Raw genomic sequence first — 19,195 nt, forward strand, 5'->3', positions numbered from 1 at the left:
TATATACTCCTATACTATTTTGATATACTCTGCCATGTTTTATAGACTGTGCTGATTCCATTTTATGGGCATTTTAATGCCTGTCGTTTGTAGACTGTGCGAAGTTTTGACTCCATCTGGTGGTGATTCCGTTTCACTACATGTAAAAAAGATAAATCCCTGTTAATTTAATGCCCAGTGATCATTGAGTGACCAAAAGCATCAAGGTCTCGACAGTCCCCAACAGATGAAAGAAATTATATTAATTAAGTCGAAAGCCATTATATGTCATCACTAAATATAGTATTTAAATGAGTAAATTGCTGTTGTGGGACACTATATATCTGAAAGTATCTCAGAGTTGCAGTTGATGTACAAACCGGATTCCAAAAAAGTTGGGACACTAAACAAATTGTGAATGAAAACTGAATGCAATGATGTGGAGGTGGCAAATGTCAATATTTTATTCGTAATAGAACATAGATGACAGATGAAAAGTTTAATCTGAGTAAATGTAACATTTTAAAGGAAATGTTGGCGCATTTGCTGCATCATAAAGAGGAAGGTGCGACAAAGAAGGCCCAAGACGATTGAACAGTTAGAGGCCTGTATTAGACATGAATGGGAGAGCACTCCTATTTCTAAACTTGAGAAACTGGTCTCCTCTGTCCCCAGACGTCTGTTGAGTGTTGTAAGAAGAAGGAGGGATGCCACACAGTGGTAAAAATGGCCTTGTCCCAACTTTTTTGGGATTTGTTGATGCCATGAAATTTTGAAACATTTTTTCCCCCTTAAAATGATACATTCTCTCAGTTTATCTGTGATTTGTGTTCTATTCTGAATAAAATATTAGATGTTGGCACCTCCACATTGCATTGCATTTATTCACAATTTGTTTAGTGTCCCAACTTTTTTGGAATCCGGTTTGTATAATTGATATATTTCTTATATTAAAAACCGCCATGTCCACCTGTATGCTGTTCTTTTGTCTAATTTACAATGAGTATTCCTTCTATTTATTGATGTACTGATTGCAGATTATGTTCCAAAATGTATTTACTTCCAGTGAACACAATAACTTACACAACAAACCCTAACACAGAGAACTGACAATAAAGACTACTTTACTTGATTTACTTGTATTGTTGTGATTATTATGTTAGACCCTTAATGCTGAGGACCCCAAAATTACAGGCACCTTTTGTTGATAAATGTGAATTTTGAAATACACATTTTAGCCAAAAACATGCACTGTTTATAAAGCTTTACACACAATATGAAATGCACAGAATGTCAAGATCAGGAATGAAGAATGTATTATAGGATTACCGAGAGAAATGTTGCAGTTTAAATGTGGTCTCTGCTGCCCTCTGCTGGACTTATATACATCTAGTTCAGTCAGAGCGAGGGGCAGCAGCTTCCTTGGTTACCGCCTCAGCAACGGTAACTTTCACACTGAAATAAACAGACAAGTTAGTTTGGATAGCGTTTTAAGGTGTAAAGACTTTATTACGCCGAATTAAATATATATATGTGTACTAATATTAGCCCTAATATCGTGTTGCGTTAATGTAGAGACGCACTAAGAACAGCGGCTGACCGTCGTTAATTTGGCTGTTCTGCCTCTAAACACCAGCACTAGCTACGTAATTTAGCGCTACGTTATTTGAACTGAGTAGTATATATTTAGTTTTATAGTAAGCTACGGACACTATATTTTACACTTTTTTGGTCTCAACGCGAAGCAACTGGTTCAATGTAGCTTTCGAATGAATCTGGAACATGGAAAGTAAGGTAAGAAATACATAAAACTACACAAAACGAGTGGGTGCGATAGTCCACCTTCAAAAATAGCCAGAAATGTTGCTAGATATGATTCCTAAATTCAAATTGTGGACTGTTTGCACTCTATGACTCGTACAACCGAATACCAGTTACGTTTCTATAAAAGTATAGTGCAATATCTGGGTGTACAATGCCCTGAATAGTGCACAGAAAAGGGAACCATTCGAAATGGGAAGACGCAGAGAAAGTTAGCGATAGCTAGAAAACACCGAGTATAAACTCATACATTAATTCAGTAAAAAGTCTTTGTTTTAAAATAATTTTATTTATTTATTTTTTAACCATTGAATGTTAAAGAACCTCTTCATTCAAGCTTTAATCTTATATATGAATAAAAATGTCTACTGTATATTGTGGAAATGTATGTAAAGTTTTCCTCAAACCTCTTAATCTTCTCGCCAATTTTTTTTAATTGATTAATCTTGTTTCACTAATTAATTCACTTTAATTTGCATATTCGTTTTAGTTAAATTAGTTCTGTTGCTTTTTGTCATTTACAAAACAGTGAATGCATTTATGTTAATTTTTACCACAATGTTATATACTTCTCTGTGGCACCGTGGCACAGGAGTTAATGTCACGGCCACACAGCTCTAGGGTCATGGGGTCTTGTGTTTAATCCTCTCCTTGGATTACAGTCTGAGTAGTAGGTTAGTGTGTCCTCCCCAGGTCTGCATGGTTTTCCTCTGGGTGCTCTGGTTTCCTCACACAATCCAAAAACACATATCAGTAGGTGGATTGGATGTATGAAATTGTCCATAGGTGTGAGTGCCTGGGTGAGTATTGGATGACCTGTGATTGACGGGTACCCTGTCTTGTCTCGCAATAATCTTATCCTATTGTTAAAAACACTTTGATTGAGCTAACTTCAGTGTATTACAGGGTGCACTGGGGAATAATAAACTACCTAAGATACCGGCTAGCTCTGTATGTCTCTTACCACAACTTCCACAGGTAAGACACTGCTGACATTTAGTAAAATGCAGAATAAATGTGCAGTATACATAAGTATTCGTGAAAACGTAAATCTTCTGATGTTAATGACTTATATTTAGGTTCGGGCAAAGCCTCAATGGCAGGAGGCGGCACCTACATTCCTCCTGCAGGCACCGGCCAAAGAAGAAATAAATGATCACAGACTGTCCACTAGATTTTCCAGTAAGGGCAATGAAATTTAATTTATTCAAACTTGTGGCATAATTAATTCAGAATTTCTGATCAGTTGCCAGGTTTATGAATGGTTAAACTAAAACTTTAAGAAGGCTTGTAAATGAGAGTTAATTTAATACATATTTTGATAATATATTAGACTAAAACATTTTCTTAACATGCATGTCAGAGTCATCCCTCAATTACCTGAAACACTCCATGCTGTGCCCATGAGTTTGAAACTGAAATTAAATTATGGATATCTGAGATTATGATGCACTGAACTTTAATTAAATGAATCCTAACTGAATCCTAATTTTCTTACCAGGACACACGCTCAGAAGAAGTGTACGGCATGGCCAGAGTTTTGGCAAAGGCCTGGAGGATACCATTAGTAAAGATGTCGCACAATCAGCCGAATCTTACAGACATCGAGGCAGCATCAAGCCCAAGAAAGACAGGGAACAGTTCCGCAGTGCTCTCGTCAGCATCATCATGTGGGTGATGTTTTTCTGACTGCCTGTCAAAGGCAGAATTCACATGACACTGTAATTATCACTTATTACTTATTATGTTGCTTATTATTGTAGGCAGCAGGAGTCTGCAACTGGTAAAATCAGCACAGGTGACAGTTCACCACCCACGTGTGGTTCCCCCGCTTCCACCGAAAAGGACATTTTGGTAAGAAACTGTCACCTCCTGCTCATCACTGAAAAATATTGCTTGTAACTCTGCATAACACTGGCATCTTTTTGGAGTTTTGCTCCACAACTGTCCAACTCCTCATAAGAATGATTTTAACATGAAATTTTGGTACATAACTGTGGTAAATGACATACCATGTCTGAAGTAAAACTTTCTAAAAGAGAAAATGCACTGCCTGTCTAAAGATTTCAGTGGTTTAATGTATATTAACACTTTTTAATTTTAAAAGTTTATGTATTGGGGGCAGCCGTGGTCTGGTTGCTGGTTTTATTCCCAGAGCTGGCAGGTCATGACTGAAGTGCCCTCAAGCAAGGCACCTAACCCCCAACTGCTCCTCGAGTGCAATGGATAAGGCTGCCCACCACTCTGGGCATGTGTGCTCACTGCCCCTTTGTGTTCACTAATGTGTGTGTAAATGTGTGTTTCACTGCACGGATTGGGTTAAATTCAGAGAAAACATTCTTCTGTGTGCAAGCACAGTGGCCAATAAAGTGATTCTAATTCTAATTCTAATTCATAGCAAGAGTAAAATCTAATATATGCACACCCACAACGAAAATTAATTTATTTCAAATAGATGTCTCCAAATCTCCAAAGGTGTGAGATTGGAAATCCCTAACATATCCCTATTCAATGAAATGTAGATATATTTTGTTGTGCTTTCCAGAGATATTATTACTACACCCAAAACGGGATTGACACAGAGCATGTGGCAGCAATGGAAGACTCCTGGCTGAAGAACGTCCTGGACCTGGTCCCTAGCCACCTAAAGAGACTAACGAGAACCATTGAGGTTCTCTTAGATGAGATGAGGGAGGACTATCTGCTCAGTGTCAAGAAAACAATAGGTAAAATGATAAATGATTATGTTCTGGCACTTTATGTAGACTAAGTGAATCATCGTACACATAACTGTTAAGAATATACGGATCTCTAACAAATTTCTAGTTTCTAATTTTGCTACTGCTGTTTTCTGATATATTTAATGTACTAGTGTTCTATTGTCTGTTAGATTATCATGTCCTACACTGTAAGAAAACACCCAAGAAAGTCTATTCGACATTATTGTAAAACTTGAAATTTATTCTATTTGGTAATCTTCTAATAAGCCTCATTACTCTTAGGTACATATCATTTTCTCATTGAATGTGGCTTTGTTATTGATTGCCAATGAGTGCTTAAATTCCAGTGCTAATTTTGTTAATAAAAACTATGATGTATAATATTTGTTGATAACATAAACAAGACGAGTACTAAATAAAAATAATAATTTGAAGACGAGGATTATGACAAAATATTTTGCAACTTATAACAACCAAATGATTGTGTGAAAATTTGATAAGTGACTGGTTACTTTAGATCTGAAAACAGAAAATCACAAAGAAATAAAAATAGTAAAAAACTTTGTCAGGTTGTTGTTTTTAGGGAGACAATGCTCAAAGGAACTATCCTTAAGCGTCAACTCCTCTTTACTAACTACGTTTACTTTACTACACTGTTGCCATTGCTCTCTTTGTGAATATGCTGCTCAGCGGAACAGCTTTGGAACAAGATTCTGAAAATAACATTCTGCATAATATCTGCCTCATGTCACAAGACTGTACAAGAAATAGAGTCGATTTTTCCATGAAAAGAAAAATCCCCAAAATAATGTGACATAGTGGCAGATACTGCAGTGTGTTCTCTGAACAGAGAGCAGCGGGAAAGATGAATGCTCTCAAGTAAACATAGATAGTGAAGAGTTTGTGTATTGTTTCTTGTGATATAGTGAATAGTATATTTTTTTCGAGTGGACTCATTCTCATTTTGCAAGCGCCTTCTGCAGCAAACATTGAAAATGTTAAGTGGTCATATTCCATCCATAATTTTGGATGATGAGGTTTTTTAAATGTAACATATATTTTAAGTTAATATTTGTGAAAGTTAGTAATAGAAAATACCTCTAAAATATTAAAACATAAAAATGTACATGACTACAATTAGGATGTAATTTTAACATTTAATAGAAAAAAAACAGATTGAAAAGTTTATCATCAAATAAAACAGTTTAGAATTAACAATAATTATTATAATTTTAATAATAATTATTATTAGAGATAATATCTTAGAGATATATTATTATAACAATATTAATATCTCTAAGAATGCGACTAAAACTAATATGCATCTTAGTCAAAAGAATAAGACTAAAACTAAATCAAAATCAGCTGCCAAAATTAATATTGTTAAATTCCTGAGCTACCCTAGACCTATAATTTTCAGCAAGTGCTTCAAAACCAATGCTCTAAATTTGTATTGTTTTTTTTTAGTTGTTACTTCACTGTACATCTCATACTGGACAGAACTGGAAAGAATACTTTCAGAAAGTGGTGATCATTTATTTGTTTCTTATTATGTGAGATCGGCACAAACACACTGTCTGAACAGCACACAGCTGCATCACTTACAGTCTTTTGCTTGAATTACAGTGGAATTTGTGCTACGGGATCCAAGAGAGGGTGAAGAAGAAAAGGTCAAAGAACTACCCGCTCACAGGGAAGAGTGAGTCTAGCTGAATTCTAAATAATTTTGCACAGAATAATGTCTAAACCAGAGGTTTCCAGCTACTAGGCTGTGGAACTCTACCATGTCCTAGGGAGGTCTTATGAATAGACCAATGGAAATGCTCAAAAATTACTTGGAATAAAATATTTTCACATTGACAATGAATGAATGAATGAATGTATTTCATTGGACAGCGAAGATTATACAGTGCCCTCCATAATTATTGACACCCCTGGTTAAGAAGTGTTCTTTGGCTTCTAATAATTTTTTTTTAAATATAGGACATTCATTCATTCATTATCTGTAACCCTTATCCAGTTCAGGGTCGCGGGGGTCCAGAGCCTACCTGGAATCATTGGGCGCAAGCCAGGAATACACCCTGGAGGGGGCGCCAGTCCTTCACAGGGCAACACAGACACACACACACACACATTCACTCACACACTCATACCTACGGATACTTTTGAGTTGCCAATCCACCTACCAACGTGTGTTTTTGGACTGTGGGAGGAAACCGGAGCACCCGGGGGAAACCCCCGCGGACACGGGGAGAACACACCAACTCCTCACAGACAGTCACCCAGAGCAGGAATCGAACCCACAACCTCCAGGCCCCTGGAGCTGTGTGACTGCGACACTACCTGCTGCACCACCAAATATAGGACAACAATGCAAAAAAACAGAAAAACCTAAGCTTTAATTCAAGTGCCTTTATTTGATAGGAAAAAAAAAAATCACACATTAGGAAATAAATCTTTTGAATGAAATCATGTGTGCCACAATTATTGGCACCCCTGGTGTTAGTACTTTGTAACCTCTTTTTGCCAACAAGACAGCACTTAATCTTCTCTTATAGCTCTTCAAAAGATGGGAGAGTACAGAAAGAGGGATCTTTGACCATTCCTCTTTACACAACTTCTCTAAATCGTCCAGAGTCCTGGGTCTTCTCCTATGCACTCTCCTCTTCATGCTCACCCCACAGGTTTTCTATTGGGTTAAGGTATGGGGACTGATATGGCCATGAGAGGAGCTTAATTTTGTGCCTTGTGAACTATTTTTGAGTAGATTTGGCCACATGTTTAAGGTCATTATCTTGCTTAAAGGACCCAGTGAAGACCCATCTTCAGCTTTCGGGCAGAGGCCACCAGATTCTAATTCAAAATGTCCTGATATTTCAAAGAGTTCATGATCCCATGTGTCCTTACAAGGTTCCCAGGTGTTACACCGGACCCACTTAGTGTTTGTTGCCAAAAAGCTCTATCTTGGTCTCATTTGACCAAAGCACACGGTCCCAGTTAAAATCCCAGTACCGCTTGGCAAACTCCACCCGTTTACGCTTATGAGTATAACTCAGAAAATACTTTCTCCGTGCATGCCTCCAAACAGCTTGTTGGCGTGTAGATAGCGCTTGATGGTTGTTTGGGAGACCTCGTAACCACAAGACGCTACCATTTGATTCAATTCTCTTACAGTGAGCTTTGGAGAACTTTATACTTCTCTTACCATCATTCTCACTGTGCGTGGGGGCAAGATATACTTGCATACTTACATGTGGGCTTGTTTGTCACAGTTCCAGATGTTTTGAACTTTTTGATGATTGCTCTGACTGTGGATAAGGGCTTCTGTAGGTGAGTGGCTATTTTCTTGTAGCCATTGCCTGATTTATGAAGGTCGACACACATCTGCTTTACTTGAATAGTGTGTTCTCTTGTCTTTCCCATGTTTAAGAGTGAGTAAGAGAAATAGGCCTCTGTGTGACGCCATATTCATACCCCAGGGAAACAGGAAATGATGAATTACTAATTAAGGGTTCCTAGATGCTTTGATCCATTACAGTAGAAATGACATAAATGGTTCAAATACATTTATTTCCAATAAATTATTAAGGTGCCAATAATTGTGGAACAGGTCATTTTTGGGAAATAATTATTTCTTAGTCAGGACTTTTTTCTTTATTTTTTTCCACTTGAGTTGAAGGTTGTTTTTTTCTAAAGTTTTTCAGAATGAGATTATGTTTCTGCAATAAAAATTTAAATTATTTTAAGGCACTTTAACACATTTTAAATAAGGGTGCCAATAATTATGGAGGGCACTGTATGTAACTGAAAAATTGTACTTGTATAAGGCTTAAAAAAACACTACATAACATTTTTACCTTAAAATCACAGCTTCAAAATTATTTAGATGCTTCATGACATGTAATAAAAAGAATAGATCCTCTGTCTTTGCTACTTTAGGCTCTGTAATCATCCCCCTTTCCTCCCTCTCCCCTTTGATTTCAGTACTGTGCTATAAATATGAATTACACTAGGGAGAGTCCCAGGAGCAAAAATCCCAAATTTTACCTAGTGTTTCTTTAATTGTTTTGTTCACATTTTGACATTTTAGAATTATTGGTTGCATTATGTCTCATTCTGTGGAAAAATATATCTAAAAAAAACAAAAAAAAAAAAAAAACTAAATATATATATATATATATATATATATATATATATATATATATACATATATATATACATACATACAGACACAGGGGTTGGGGGTTGGACAATGAAACTGAAACATCTGGTTTTAGACAACAATAATTTATTAATATGGTGTAGGGCCTCCTTTTGCGGCCAATACAGTGTCAATTCATCTTGGTAATGACACATACAAGTCCTGCACAGTGGTCAGAGGGATTTTAAGCCATTCTTCTTGCAGGATAGTGGCCAGGTCACTACATGATGCTGGTGGAGGAAAACGTTTCCTGACTCGCTCCTCCAAAACACCCCAGAGTGGCTCAATATTTAGATCTGGTGACTGTGCAGGCCATGGGAGATGTTCAACTTCACTTTCATGTTCATCAAACCAATCTTTCACCAGTCTTGCTGTGTGTATTGGTGCATTGTCATCCTGATACATGGCACCGCCTCAAGGATACAATGTTTGAACCATTGGATGCACATGGTCCTCCAGAATGGTTCGGTAGTCCTTGGCAGTGACGCGCCCATCTAGCACAAGTATTGGGCCAAGGGAATGCCATGATATGGTAGCCCAAATCATCACTGATCCACCCCTATGCTTCACTCTGGGCATGCAACAGTCTGGGTGGTACGCTTCTTTGGGGCTTCTCCACACCGTAACTCTCCTGGATGTGGGGAAAACAGTAAAAGTGGACTCATCAGAGAACAATACATGTTTCACATTGTCCACAGCCCAAGGTTTGCGCTCCTTGCACCATTGAAACCGATGTTTGGAATTGGCATGAGTGACCAAAGGTTTGGCTATAGCAGCCCGGCCGTGTATATTGACCCTGTGGCGCTCCTGACGGACAGTTCTGGTGGAAACAGGAGAGTTGAAGTGCACATTTAATTCTGCCGTGATTTGGGCAGCCGTGGTTTTATGTTTTTTGGATACAATCCCGAACATAGCACCCAAACATCCCTTTCAGACAGCTTCCTCTTGCGTCCACAGTTAATCCTGTTGGTTGTGTTTCGTCCTTCTTGGTGGTATGCTGACATTATCCTGGATACCGTGGCTCTTGATACATCACAGAGACTTGCTGTCTTGGTCACAGATGCTCCAGCAAGACGTGCACCAACAATTTGTCCTCTTTTGAACTCTGGTATGTCACACATAATGTTGTGTGCATTGCAATATTTCGAGCAAAACTGTGCTCTTACCCTGTTAACTGAACCTTCACACTCTGCTTTTACTGGTGCAATGTGCAATTAATGAAGATTGGCCACCAGGCTGGTCCAATTTAGCCATGAAACCCCCCACACTAAAATGACAGGTGTTTCAGTTTCATTGTCCAACTTCTGTATATGGTCCGAGAATTTATGGGCTCTACTTCTGTACGTGCTAGTAAACAATTTGTGGAACACCTAAGTGACTGTACAATACAAGAGATATTAATCACAGGCCTTTTAAAAATATTTTTGATGTCGTTTAAACGAGACAAATCAGACAAATTAACCTAATCTTGTCATTTTAAGTACTTGTTGTAATGCCTCTGATGAATACTAAGGCAGATGATGGCTGCCTGCCCACTTTCATTGGCAGCTATTCATGCCCATGTTTCCATATATTAATAAGATACTTTGCTTTGGGTTTTGAGCCATTGCTTTATTGTTACCATGTTTCTATCACTCTGCTCGAGGTTAATCACCTTCTCTGCTCATAAAGATGTCATTTCCCAGCATATGTCATGTATAGTCATATGCAAATATTTGAACACTCCTGATCCTTAAGTTTGTGCAGAAATCATCTGTGTAATTCTCTTTTTTCCTAATACTAAAAAATGAGTTACTTATAGTGTGGCATTGTTGGTTGGTTCTAAAGTGAGAGGATGAGTAAATGTATTTCTAAAAATATACAAGAAAAGATACATAAAAGAATAGAAAAAAATGAATGTCTTAAACCCTTTCTTTCAGAATGGAAATTGTGCCAAAGCCATGGAAGAAGTCTTTCCATCAAACCCAGAAAAAGATGAGAGATCGGCTTCACTCCATCAACCCCACCATGCTGTCCGCGCTGGAGCTCTGGCATGTGTCCTTCAAGTGAGTGTCCTTCAGCTTTCAAGTGATCCATTATTTAGTCAGTGTTAAATAATGTTAGAGCCTAACATCTTCATATAAATATGAAGTTTATAAGAGAACAAGCATGTGTAGAATTTCAAGTAGGATACAATTTACCTCTGAAAATGTGAAAGCATATCAGCTGAAAGTAAATGCTGTTTAAAATGTTTATTTCACTAGTGTGAATGAAAAAAATTATAAAATAACCCCTGGCTTGTACACTCCATGGCCAAAAGTTTGTGAACAATTGCTCAGCTAACATTTCTCATAAAATCAAGGGTATTAATATGCAGTTTGTCTCTTTTTGCTGCAGTAAAACAGCTTCTACCCCTCTGAGAAAATTGTACACGGCATTCCGCATCAACTCATTCCAGGGGAATTGCATGGAGCTTCCTCTCCCTAGAGCAGCCTTTCTTACCCCTTTTGGGGTGCCGCCTGGCTTTGTCAGGGGTCTCATCAAAAACATTCTAAGGTTGCTGACATAGAAATAAAAACGATAGTTCCAAAACTTTATAATGAAAATGGAGATATTATGTAAGAACAGTGATGTGCAACTTGCAGCTGGGCCTGAATAATTTCAGCTCCACAGCATTTACAACCACTCATATACCAGCTCTGATATGAATTAACAGTGGCTGACTTGGTGGGCCATGGACCTATTTAGACATGTTGGACCTGTGGCCACACCCATGAGTCAAATGTCCAAGAATTAAGTAAGAATATTTAGAAAATGAAAATTATAAATATTTTGACACTAAAGTCAAAATATTTAGGAAATTAAGTATGAATATTGGAGGAAAACATGAGAATATTTAGAAAAATACAGTCTGGATATTCTAACTTTTCTCAGCGTCTAAAATTTTTTAATGAACAGTGGAGCGGGAGGGTGGGTTTGGGTTGTAAGTGGACACACCGGACACAGCGAAACCGCATTTCATTCTAAAGCAAAGTACTTGCTTTTTAATAAAAACATTTAATAAAAAATGTACATAATCTGCTATTGTCACAATTGTATTTTCAAAGAAGTTTGAATGTTTAAAATATGTATGGCTAATTACAGCTGCCAGTGCTTGTGTGTGTGTGTGTGTGTGTGTGTGTGTGTGTGTGTGTGTCTGCCTGTCTGTCTGTATGGCTTCAAATTTTGCATACTTTTAAAGATTCCAGTGATACAAAAAAGGCTGAAAAATGCTGCTCTAGAGAACACAGTTTACCTGCTTCAAAGACCAATTTTGGGGGGCTGTTTATCTCTCCATCCCATAACTGGCCTTATGCATGTGTACATATGCTAGCATTGCTAATATCCTGACCTATTTAAGTTGTGCATGCACAATTAACGGGTGTCTCCACAATGGGCAAACTTACAAATATCACAATGTACTTGTTATAAGGAGCTTGTTTTGTACATATATTATTGTACTATATAAATATCTTTATTTGTCTGGTACATATTAACGCTTTGTTCCAGGAAGATAGCAGTTTACGTTAGTTTTATACACTAATTATAATCAGTAGTTCTGGGCTTCTGATCTTACAAAGTTCTTCTCTGCTCCACTTGTCCTCAACATTATGTCCTGCGTTTTCAGGAAGTTACGGCTTATTGATGTGCAGGAGTTTCACACAAGACAGGAGTCAATGGAGCTCTCTGACTTCAAGGAGTTGGTCAGCAGACACATTGAAGATGCCAGAGACGTCCTTCTGAAAAAGTATGCGTGCAGCTTTTTATCTGAATTTTGTTTCATATTTACAGATATAGTAGTAATTCTTTGGCTTTATATTTTCTCTCACTGTATGATTTGTAAGAAGCCCCATCCTTCTAGTTCTACCTACAGTGTGTTTTTATATAGTATATATTGCACAATCTGGGTTAGCCATAGACTAGCCCCCATCTGTGGTCAGTTTTTGACCACGCTTGGCTGTAATATTTTTTACTAGGGTAGAGGGTGGTTGACAAGGTGTCCAGTAACAGTTGGACTACAGTGTTTAATTATACACCTATTTATGGAACATATAACGTAAGTGGACCTTATTAGGCCAAATTATCATTGAGATTTAAAAGCCCACATTGTCAGTGCTGGATAGAGAATAGTCCACAAACCATAATTATCCAGCTGACAGTGTCCTGTGGACAGAATCCTGTGTCCACTGATGAAGGATTAAAGGAAGACCAACACAAATTGTGCAGCAATAGATGAGCTACTGTCTCTGACTTTACATGTATAAGGTGGATCAACGAGGTGTGCGTCTAACAGAGTGTACAGTCGGTGGACAGTGTTTAAACTACAGCAGTCCAGCTGTGTCTGATCGACTCATACCAATACAACACCACCACCGTGTCACGGTCACTGCAGCATTGAGAATGCTCAACCACTCAGATCATACCTGTTCTGTGGTGGTCCTTTGGAAGTCCTGACCACTGAAGAGCAGGGTGAAATGGAGAAAGGAATATATGCGGAGAAATAGGTGGACTACAGTCTGTAATTCTAGAACAACAGAGTGCTCCTGTATGGTCAGTGGAGCTGATCAAATGGAAAATGAGTGTAGAGGCCAAATAGGTGTTCCTAATCCAGTGATGTTTCAGTGTATATATTAGCAGTGATTCTGTCCAGTGACCTCTGCTAATGAAGTGTATTTGTAGCTGCAATGTTTGTGACTTGGGAAAATAAAGTTTCCTAATATTGCGAAGTGAAAAATAACAATTCAGGCCAACCCTGTTATAGACAAATGTCATTGTTAAAAATACAACTGAAAATCATCCAAAAAAGACAACTTGTGTTAAAGCAGTTTTGAATTACACAGATGGTTTTCTGAGGTGCATCACATCTACTACCAGGGCATTAAGCGCAAACTAGTCCCTAGTGATGCAAACCCAGCCCAGCTGCAGTCCTTCTTCAACTGTGTGGCAACTCTCATGACTTCTCAACTCCAGAGCCTGGCCCTGGATTCCATCTATGATTACACACACCTAATAGCTCAGGATCCTGTAAGTACCCTGGTCACTGCAAATTGATATCTCATTTGCTTTTAAAAACAATTTTAAATGAAATTCTCCATTGATTCTGTTAGTCTTGGTTTTTGTATCGGTGTGTTTCTGACCTTACATCTATGAGCTTTGACGGCTATTAATTTATTAGCTACTTAACAGATGGAACAAACACTAAGTAATTCACATGCTGTGTTCCTAAAGCTTTCGGTGAGGGTACATGAACATCCAGGCTTTGTTCTGCGGTTGATCCTGGAGCAAAATCAGATCAAGTTTAAACCTGAGTTCCAAGAATTTGAGGGAGCATTGGTGAACGTGTTCGACGATATGCTGGTGGCCGTCAGCAAGGTGCCTCGAGTTGAGAACAAACTCTACTTAGAATGGGTAATTTTTTCATCTTAAATTTTTTGTTCAAGATATCACACACACATAGTGTATATACAGGTGATTTCAGACATAAATCAACATAAGTCAGACCACTTTCCCCATCTCAACAGACTTCTACAGAACAGCTGGTTTCTGTCTGTTCCTTTAAATGAGAAGGAGCCACAGCTCAGTTTAGCATGATAGTCCTGGAGCAAGGAGCAGAAGCTCTGTATTTTGTTAACAATTTATGATGGTTTTCTTTTTTTATTTCTTAGTTTTGCCATTTTTGTTCTCAGAACACATTGTGTAATCACATCTTTGTACTTTCACATATGTGTGGCTCCAGTGTATTTTGATAGATTAGTATTTATAACCCCTCACTAACTCACAAAAAACTAGCACACCATTGCACTACGTGAATATTCTTCTGGTGCTTTCCCAATAACCAGCCAGGCACGGAGACAAGCAGCAGCCTGAATCCCATCATCCTGCCAGAGATTGTGCAGGCCCAGAAAGAGGAAGTTCAGCGTGTGATTCACGAGGAAAGCTCTGGACCTCTAGAGCACGTCAGTCTCTTCGACAAATATGCTCCGCTAGTGTCCCAGCAGGCTGAGGAGGACGTGGAACAATTTTTACGAGAGCAGCACTCCTTCCAGGAGATGATGATGGAGGTGACCAGGTATCAGCAGCTGGCTGATGAGATCCAGTACAACTCCTGCAAGGTCAGTTTTATTGCAAACGTATGGAAAATCAGGTACATTGGAATATACTAATATGGAATCTCTGTGTTAATAACATAAATACAACAAAGAACAGATTTAAGTGAAAATAAGATAATATTGGACTGGCTGGCCCTTTGAAGTACACTTAGGCCTTAGGAGCAGAAAAGTATACATAGGCAGATGAAGAATTAAGAAGTAGCTATACAAAAATATGGGATAAAAACAAAATGAGCCTAGTTTACTCGGAAGGTTAAAAAAGGAAAGGAAAAAAATGCATTCCTATGACTCCAGAGAAAGACAGACTGAAGGTTGTGAGCCCAACACACAATGATGTAATGTCTAAAGCATATTATGACAAAAAAATAAATAAATACAAATAATACAATGATAATAATGGCAGGGAAATGACTAGCTCACGCAAACAATCAAATGTGAATTGAAAACTGAATTGAATTGAAATTTTCTTAAAAACAAAACTCAACGTAAGGTGTTGGGAACCAGAGAAATGACTTGAGGGTTCCAGATAATAATTGCTGAGCGATAACAAAGTAGTGCTGGACAATATGAGCGTAAATCAATATCACGATTAATGGTACATTTTACCATGATTTTGATTAATGAACGATTAATTTGTTTTTCTATTTTTTACTCTCATAGTTCAGTGACAAGGCTTGTGCTGTAAATATGTTTCAGTATTAAATATTGGATATTTTGTCTAATGTTGCTGGGAGCTTGTTCCTCTTGTTTTCTGAGCACTGTTTATATTTGGTGTGTGATTGTGCTTTGGTCACTTTGGTTGTGCTTTTGGTTCTCAGTGTTTACAATTGACTTCTTTTTGTTCAGTGTGTACTTAATCATTGTCAAAACACAGCACATCCAAAGAAAAAAAACATATATATATATATATATATATATATATATATATATATATATATATGTATATAAAATCGATAAAGACAAGATTATGTCGATTAGATGTTCTGTATGTCGATTTCAGTTAATTTTTGATTAATTGCCCTATCAGAAGGTAATTTCATATGCTGTGATTGATTTAAAAAGAAATAGAACATATGAAAAAGACACATTTTTTGGTGCCTTTGTACATTAGTTTGCCACAAAATCACCAAATTGTGAAATAAGACAATTCAGTCAGTTATTTGAGGGCCATAACATGGGATGTTTATTTTGCTCTTTTTATGAAATAATAAGCAGAATTATTAGAACTGTAACACCTTCACATCTGAGCATCTCCAATCAGTGCCAGAGACCATGAGAAGAGAGAAATCAGAGAGCTAAGCAAAACCTGCAAAAACAAGAGCTTCTGTTCATTTACTTGCTGCGGCGTTATCAGGTTGAGGTGTGCTGTGGCTCAATATCATTTAAAGGAGTGGGTGTTGAAATGGCTCATTCTAAAGTGGGCTACTTTGAAGGGTGAAAGGTTACTTATGGTGCTTGATACTTGTGGTATTTTGACCTAAGCTTAATTTAAACATTTCATTTAAACCTAGGGATATGTGCTAACTTGTGGAAAAGGAGTATAACATATCAGATTTAAATATCTGGTGCTAAAATGCAAATGCTTTTAGTCCAACACAGGAGTAAGTAATTACATTGGCAGAATTTCAGTCCAAATAAATTACAAGTGGAGAGTAGCAATAAAACAGGTGGTAAGAGGTCACAAGTATGGTAATATTTCAGCATGGTACGTACATCCCAATAAAAAAATATGTGTAGCCAAATGTGTAATTGCTATGTGAGGTCCAAGGTATTTAGGGCTCCCAAGAATTCACTTTAACCAAACCTCTGAATATGCTCAGAACTATTCTTCATCAGAGAATCCAGAAAGCAAAAACTTTCACATATCCCCTGATTCCCTTTTAGTTCACTTGCCCTTTACTTTTCCTTGTCACCCATCAAATGCTGACATCTTTTTCTGTGATTTACATATTGATTCCTGTCTGTCTGTCTACAGAAACAACCAGATGGGTACACTGACCATTGGCTTTGTGTTTTGATAATGATAGCAGACCACAAATTTGGAAATAGCTTGATGACACATTGTTGCATATGATAATTAAAAACTGACAGCCATTTCATTTCCAATGTTGAAAATTAAGGATTTTGCTCATTTGATCATGTTGATGTCTTCAAATTGAGAAACATCTAGGCAGTCACCCAGATTTAGAAACAGTATAACAGTCCAAATCACTTGCTTAATTAAAATAAATATTCAAAAACACCATCACTAGCCTCAAGGAGACTCCTAGGAACAAGGTCTGGAAAAAGCAAAATAGGGAGTTTCAGGTGGAAACTTGAGGGGCTCTGCAAATTACCAGTTAGCCTTGCATCAGCACTACCAAGAGACAACCCAAGACTCAACACAGAGCTTTGAGAAAACTCTTAAAGAACACTAGGTAGTATTTTTACCTTAAAATTACAGCTTCAGAATAACTGTGATGCTTCACTGACCTTTAATTTGGAGAATAGAGCCTCTGTGCTACTCTGGGCTCAGCCCTACAGAAACCATGTAGTTTTTGGTGTAGGATAGGAACAATTTACATGGTTATTTGAAAGTATTTTAATTTATTTACATCACCTCATGAAGGGCTTTAAAATTAGAATGCCCTCTCTTGTGAACCTTGTCATTTTGAACAGACCTGGTTTCCAATGTTCACTTATACTGATTGTATTGGTTTATGTTTCAAAAACAGTTATAATTCACTTTTATACTGTAAAGTTTAACAAGCTGTTATTGTGCATTTAAGTTGGATACACAGTATGTAAATGATCTCTGTTCTGAATGGCTGCCCTGCATTGATTCCCATTCAGAAGTTGTTTGAGCAGAAACACATCTTACAATGTCAGTGAGAAATGGTTGGGCTAAAGTGCTGATGGCACATACATTTAATATAAGAAACTTATATAAAACAGACTGTGGAGGATGCATATTAAACAAAAGTTAAAAATGTTTATATACTATGCAAGAGAATATATTATATTAAGAATTTACTATATTCACATTGCCAATTAGATCAGATCAGCATTGTGCCAAAGTTTTTCTTTTAATTATTATTATTTTAGTTCAGAAACATTATGAATATATTTTGTTCCCAACATTTAAATTAATAAATAAATACAAGCTCAGGCTTTTCAGAGGGCTGAGAGTGATTTCCTTCTTGTTGAGTTCTTCGTGCATATGGGCCTAGGCTTCCTTTTTTATAGCTGTTTATCAATAGGATTTTTAATTAATCACTGTATTTGCATTTTTCTTATTAGTTTGGTAAATCAGATGCAGCACAGAAGGGATATTCACATTTTACCCTGCAGGGCCACAACAGTAAGCCTTTTTTGTGAGCTAAGATTTAATTAATTGCAATTCTTTCGCTGTCATTTTCCTTTTGTTCCTTTGAACCAGTTTAACACACTGCATAGGCCTATTACAATAATTCTCTCAAACTCTGAAACAAGAAATTATATTTGTTCACGCTTTGATGGCTGTGTGGCTTTCTTCCTGTAACTTAGAAAATGTTTTTCAGAGACAGGAATTGTCATTACTGTTGAAACTGTTCTACGATTACAAACCTCTTCAAATAGGTTGTATAGGTCTTTTGTTTAAACTGGACTTGAATAAAACCACTGAGTTAGTGCAAACCTGAAGTAGTAAAAAAAAGGATGTTTGGTTCTTTTGTGAATTCTAAAGGCTTTTATGAAGATTACACTCTGGGGTTTACTGATAATTGTGTTTCGTAACATATCTAGGCAAACACTGTGTATGTTAGGAAACTATTGGGGCTGACTTCCAAGCAGGTCTTGAGTTAGTGGCAATATGTTTTACACCATGTTATATAATAAGTGATGGAAGTAAGCTTAGTTTCATGCTAATTTCAAGTAATTAAAGTAAATACTAGAGAAAGTAAACTGATATATGTGTTAAAACAAGTGCTGAAATGGCTGATGAGCATTTATTTTTGTAGATAGAGAAACGCCTAGTGTGAAATAGTGACACTCCAGTTTCTTCAGTGTTTTTCAGATGGTGCAGCATCACCTCATATGTTAGATGATGAAGTGTTTTTTTTTTTTTTTATGCAAGTGTGTGGGATTTATGCATCTTATGAGATTCAGAGGATAAACTACACAGGTTTAAAAGTGTGCAATATTTGCATTTTCTGGAAATCTCAAGTTTTTTTTCCCCATAAAATCAATTCAGTATAAAATAATTAATTCATTCATTCATTATCTGTAACCGCTTATCCAATTCAGGGTCGCGGGGGTCCAGAGCCTACCTGGAATCATTGGGCGCAAGGCAGGAATACACCCTGGAGGGGGCGCCAGTCCTTCACAGG

The 19,195-nt window shown here is 37.3% G+C and overlaps 1 protein-coding gene across 4 annotated transcripts in view; it reads left to right on the forward strand.

The window, feature by feature from the left end:
* Positions 1-1,428: 1,428 nt before the first annotated feature.
* dnah7 (dynein, axonemal, heavy chain 7) overlaps positions 1,429-19,195 on the forward strand; it is a 144,498-nt gene continuing 126,731 nt past the window's right edge. For 2 of the 4 annotated variants that reach the window (XM_066685892.1, XM_066685893.1), the window contains exons 1-13: positions 1,429-1,773; positions 2,707-2,778; positions 2,880-2,982; positions 3,302-3,470; positions 3,564-3,654; positions 4,346-4,526; positions 5,988-6,047; positions 6,147-6,219; positions 10,641-10,766; positions 12,368-12,487; positions 13,581-13,764; positions 13,969-14,148; positions 14,580-14,852. In XM_066685892.1, the coding sequence (XP_066541989.1) occupies positions 1,762-1,773; positions 2,707-2,778; positions 2,880-2,982; positions 3,302-3,470; positions 3,564-3,654; positions 4,346-4,526; positions 5,988-6,047; positions 6,147-6,219; positions 10,641-10,766; positions 12,368-12,487; positions 13,581-13,764; positions 13,969-14,148; positions 14,580-14,852 (1,644 nt within the window). In that variant the 5' untranslated portion in view covers positions 1,429-1,761. The remainder of the gene's footprint in view (positions 1,774-2,706; positions 2,779-2,879; positions 2,983-3,301; positions 3,471-3,563; positions 3,655-4,345; positions 4,527-5,987; positions 6,048-6,146; positions 6,220-10,640; positions 10,767-12,367; positions 12,488-13,580; positions 13,765-13,968; positions 14,149-14,579; positions 14,853-19,195) is intronic. The other 2 variants (XM_066685894.1, XM_066685895.1) reach the window with 1 other exon arrangement.

This window comes from Hoplias malabaricus, chromosome 12 (assembly GCF_029633855.1).
Source record: "Hoplias malabaricus isolate fHopMal1 chromosome 12, fHopMal1.hap1, whole genome shotgun sequence".
NCBI lineage: Eukaryota > Metazoa > Chordata > Actinopteri > Characiformes > Erythrinidae > Hoplias > Hoplias malabaricus.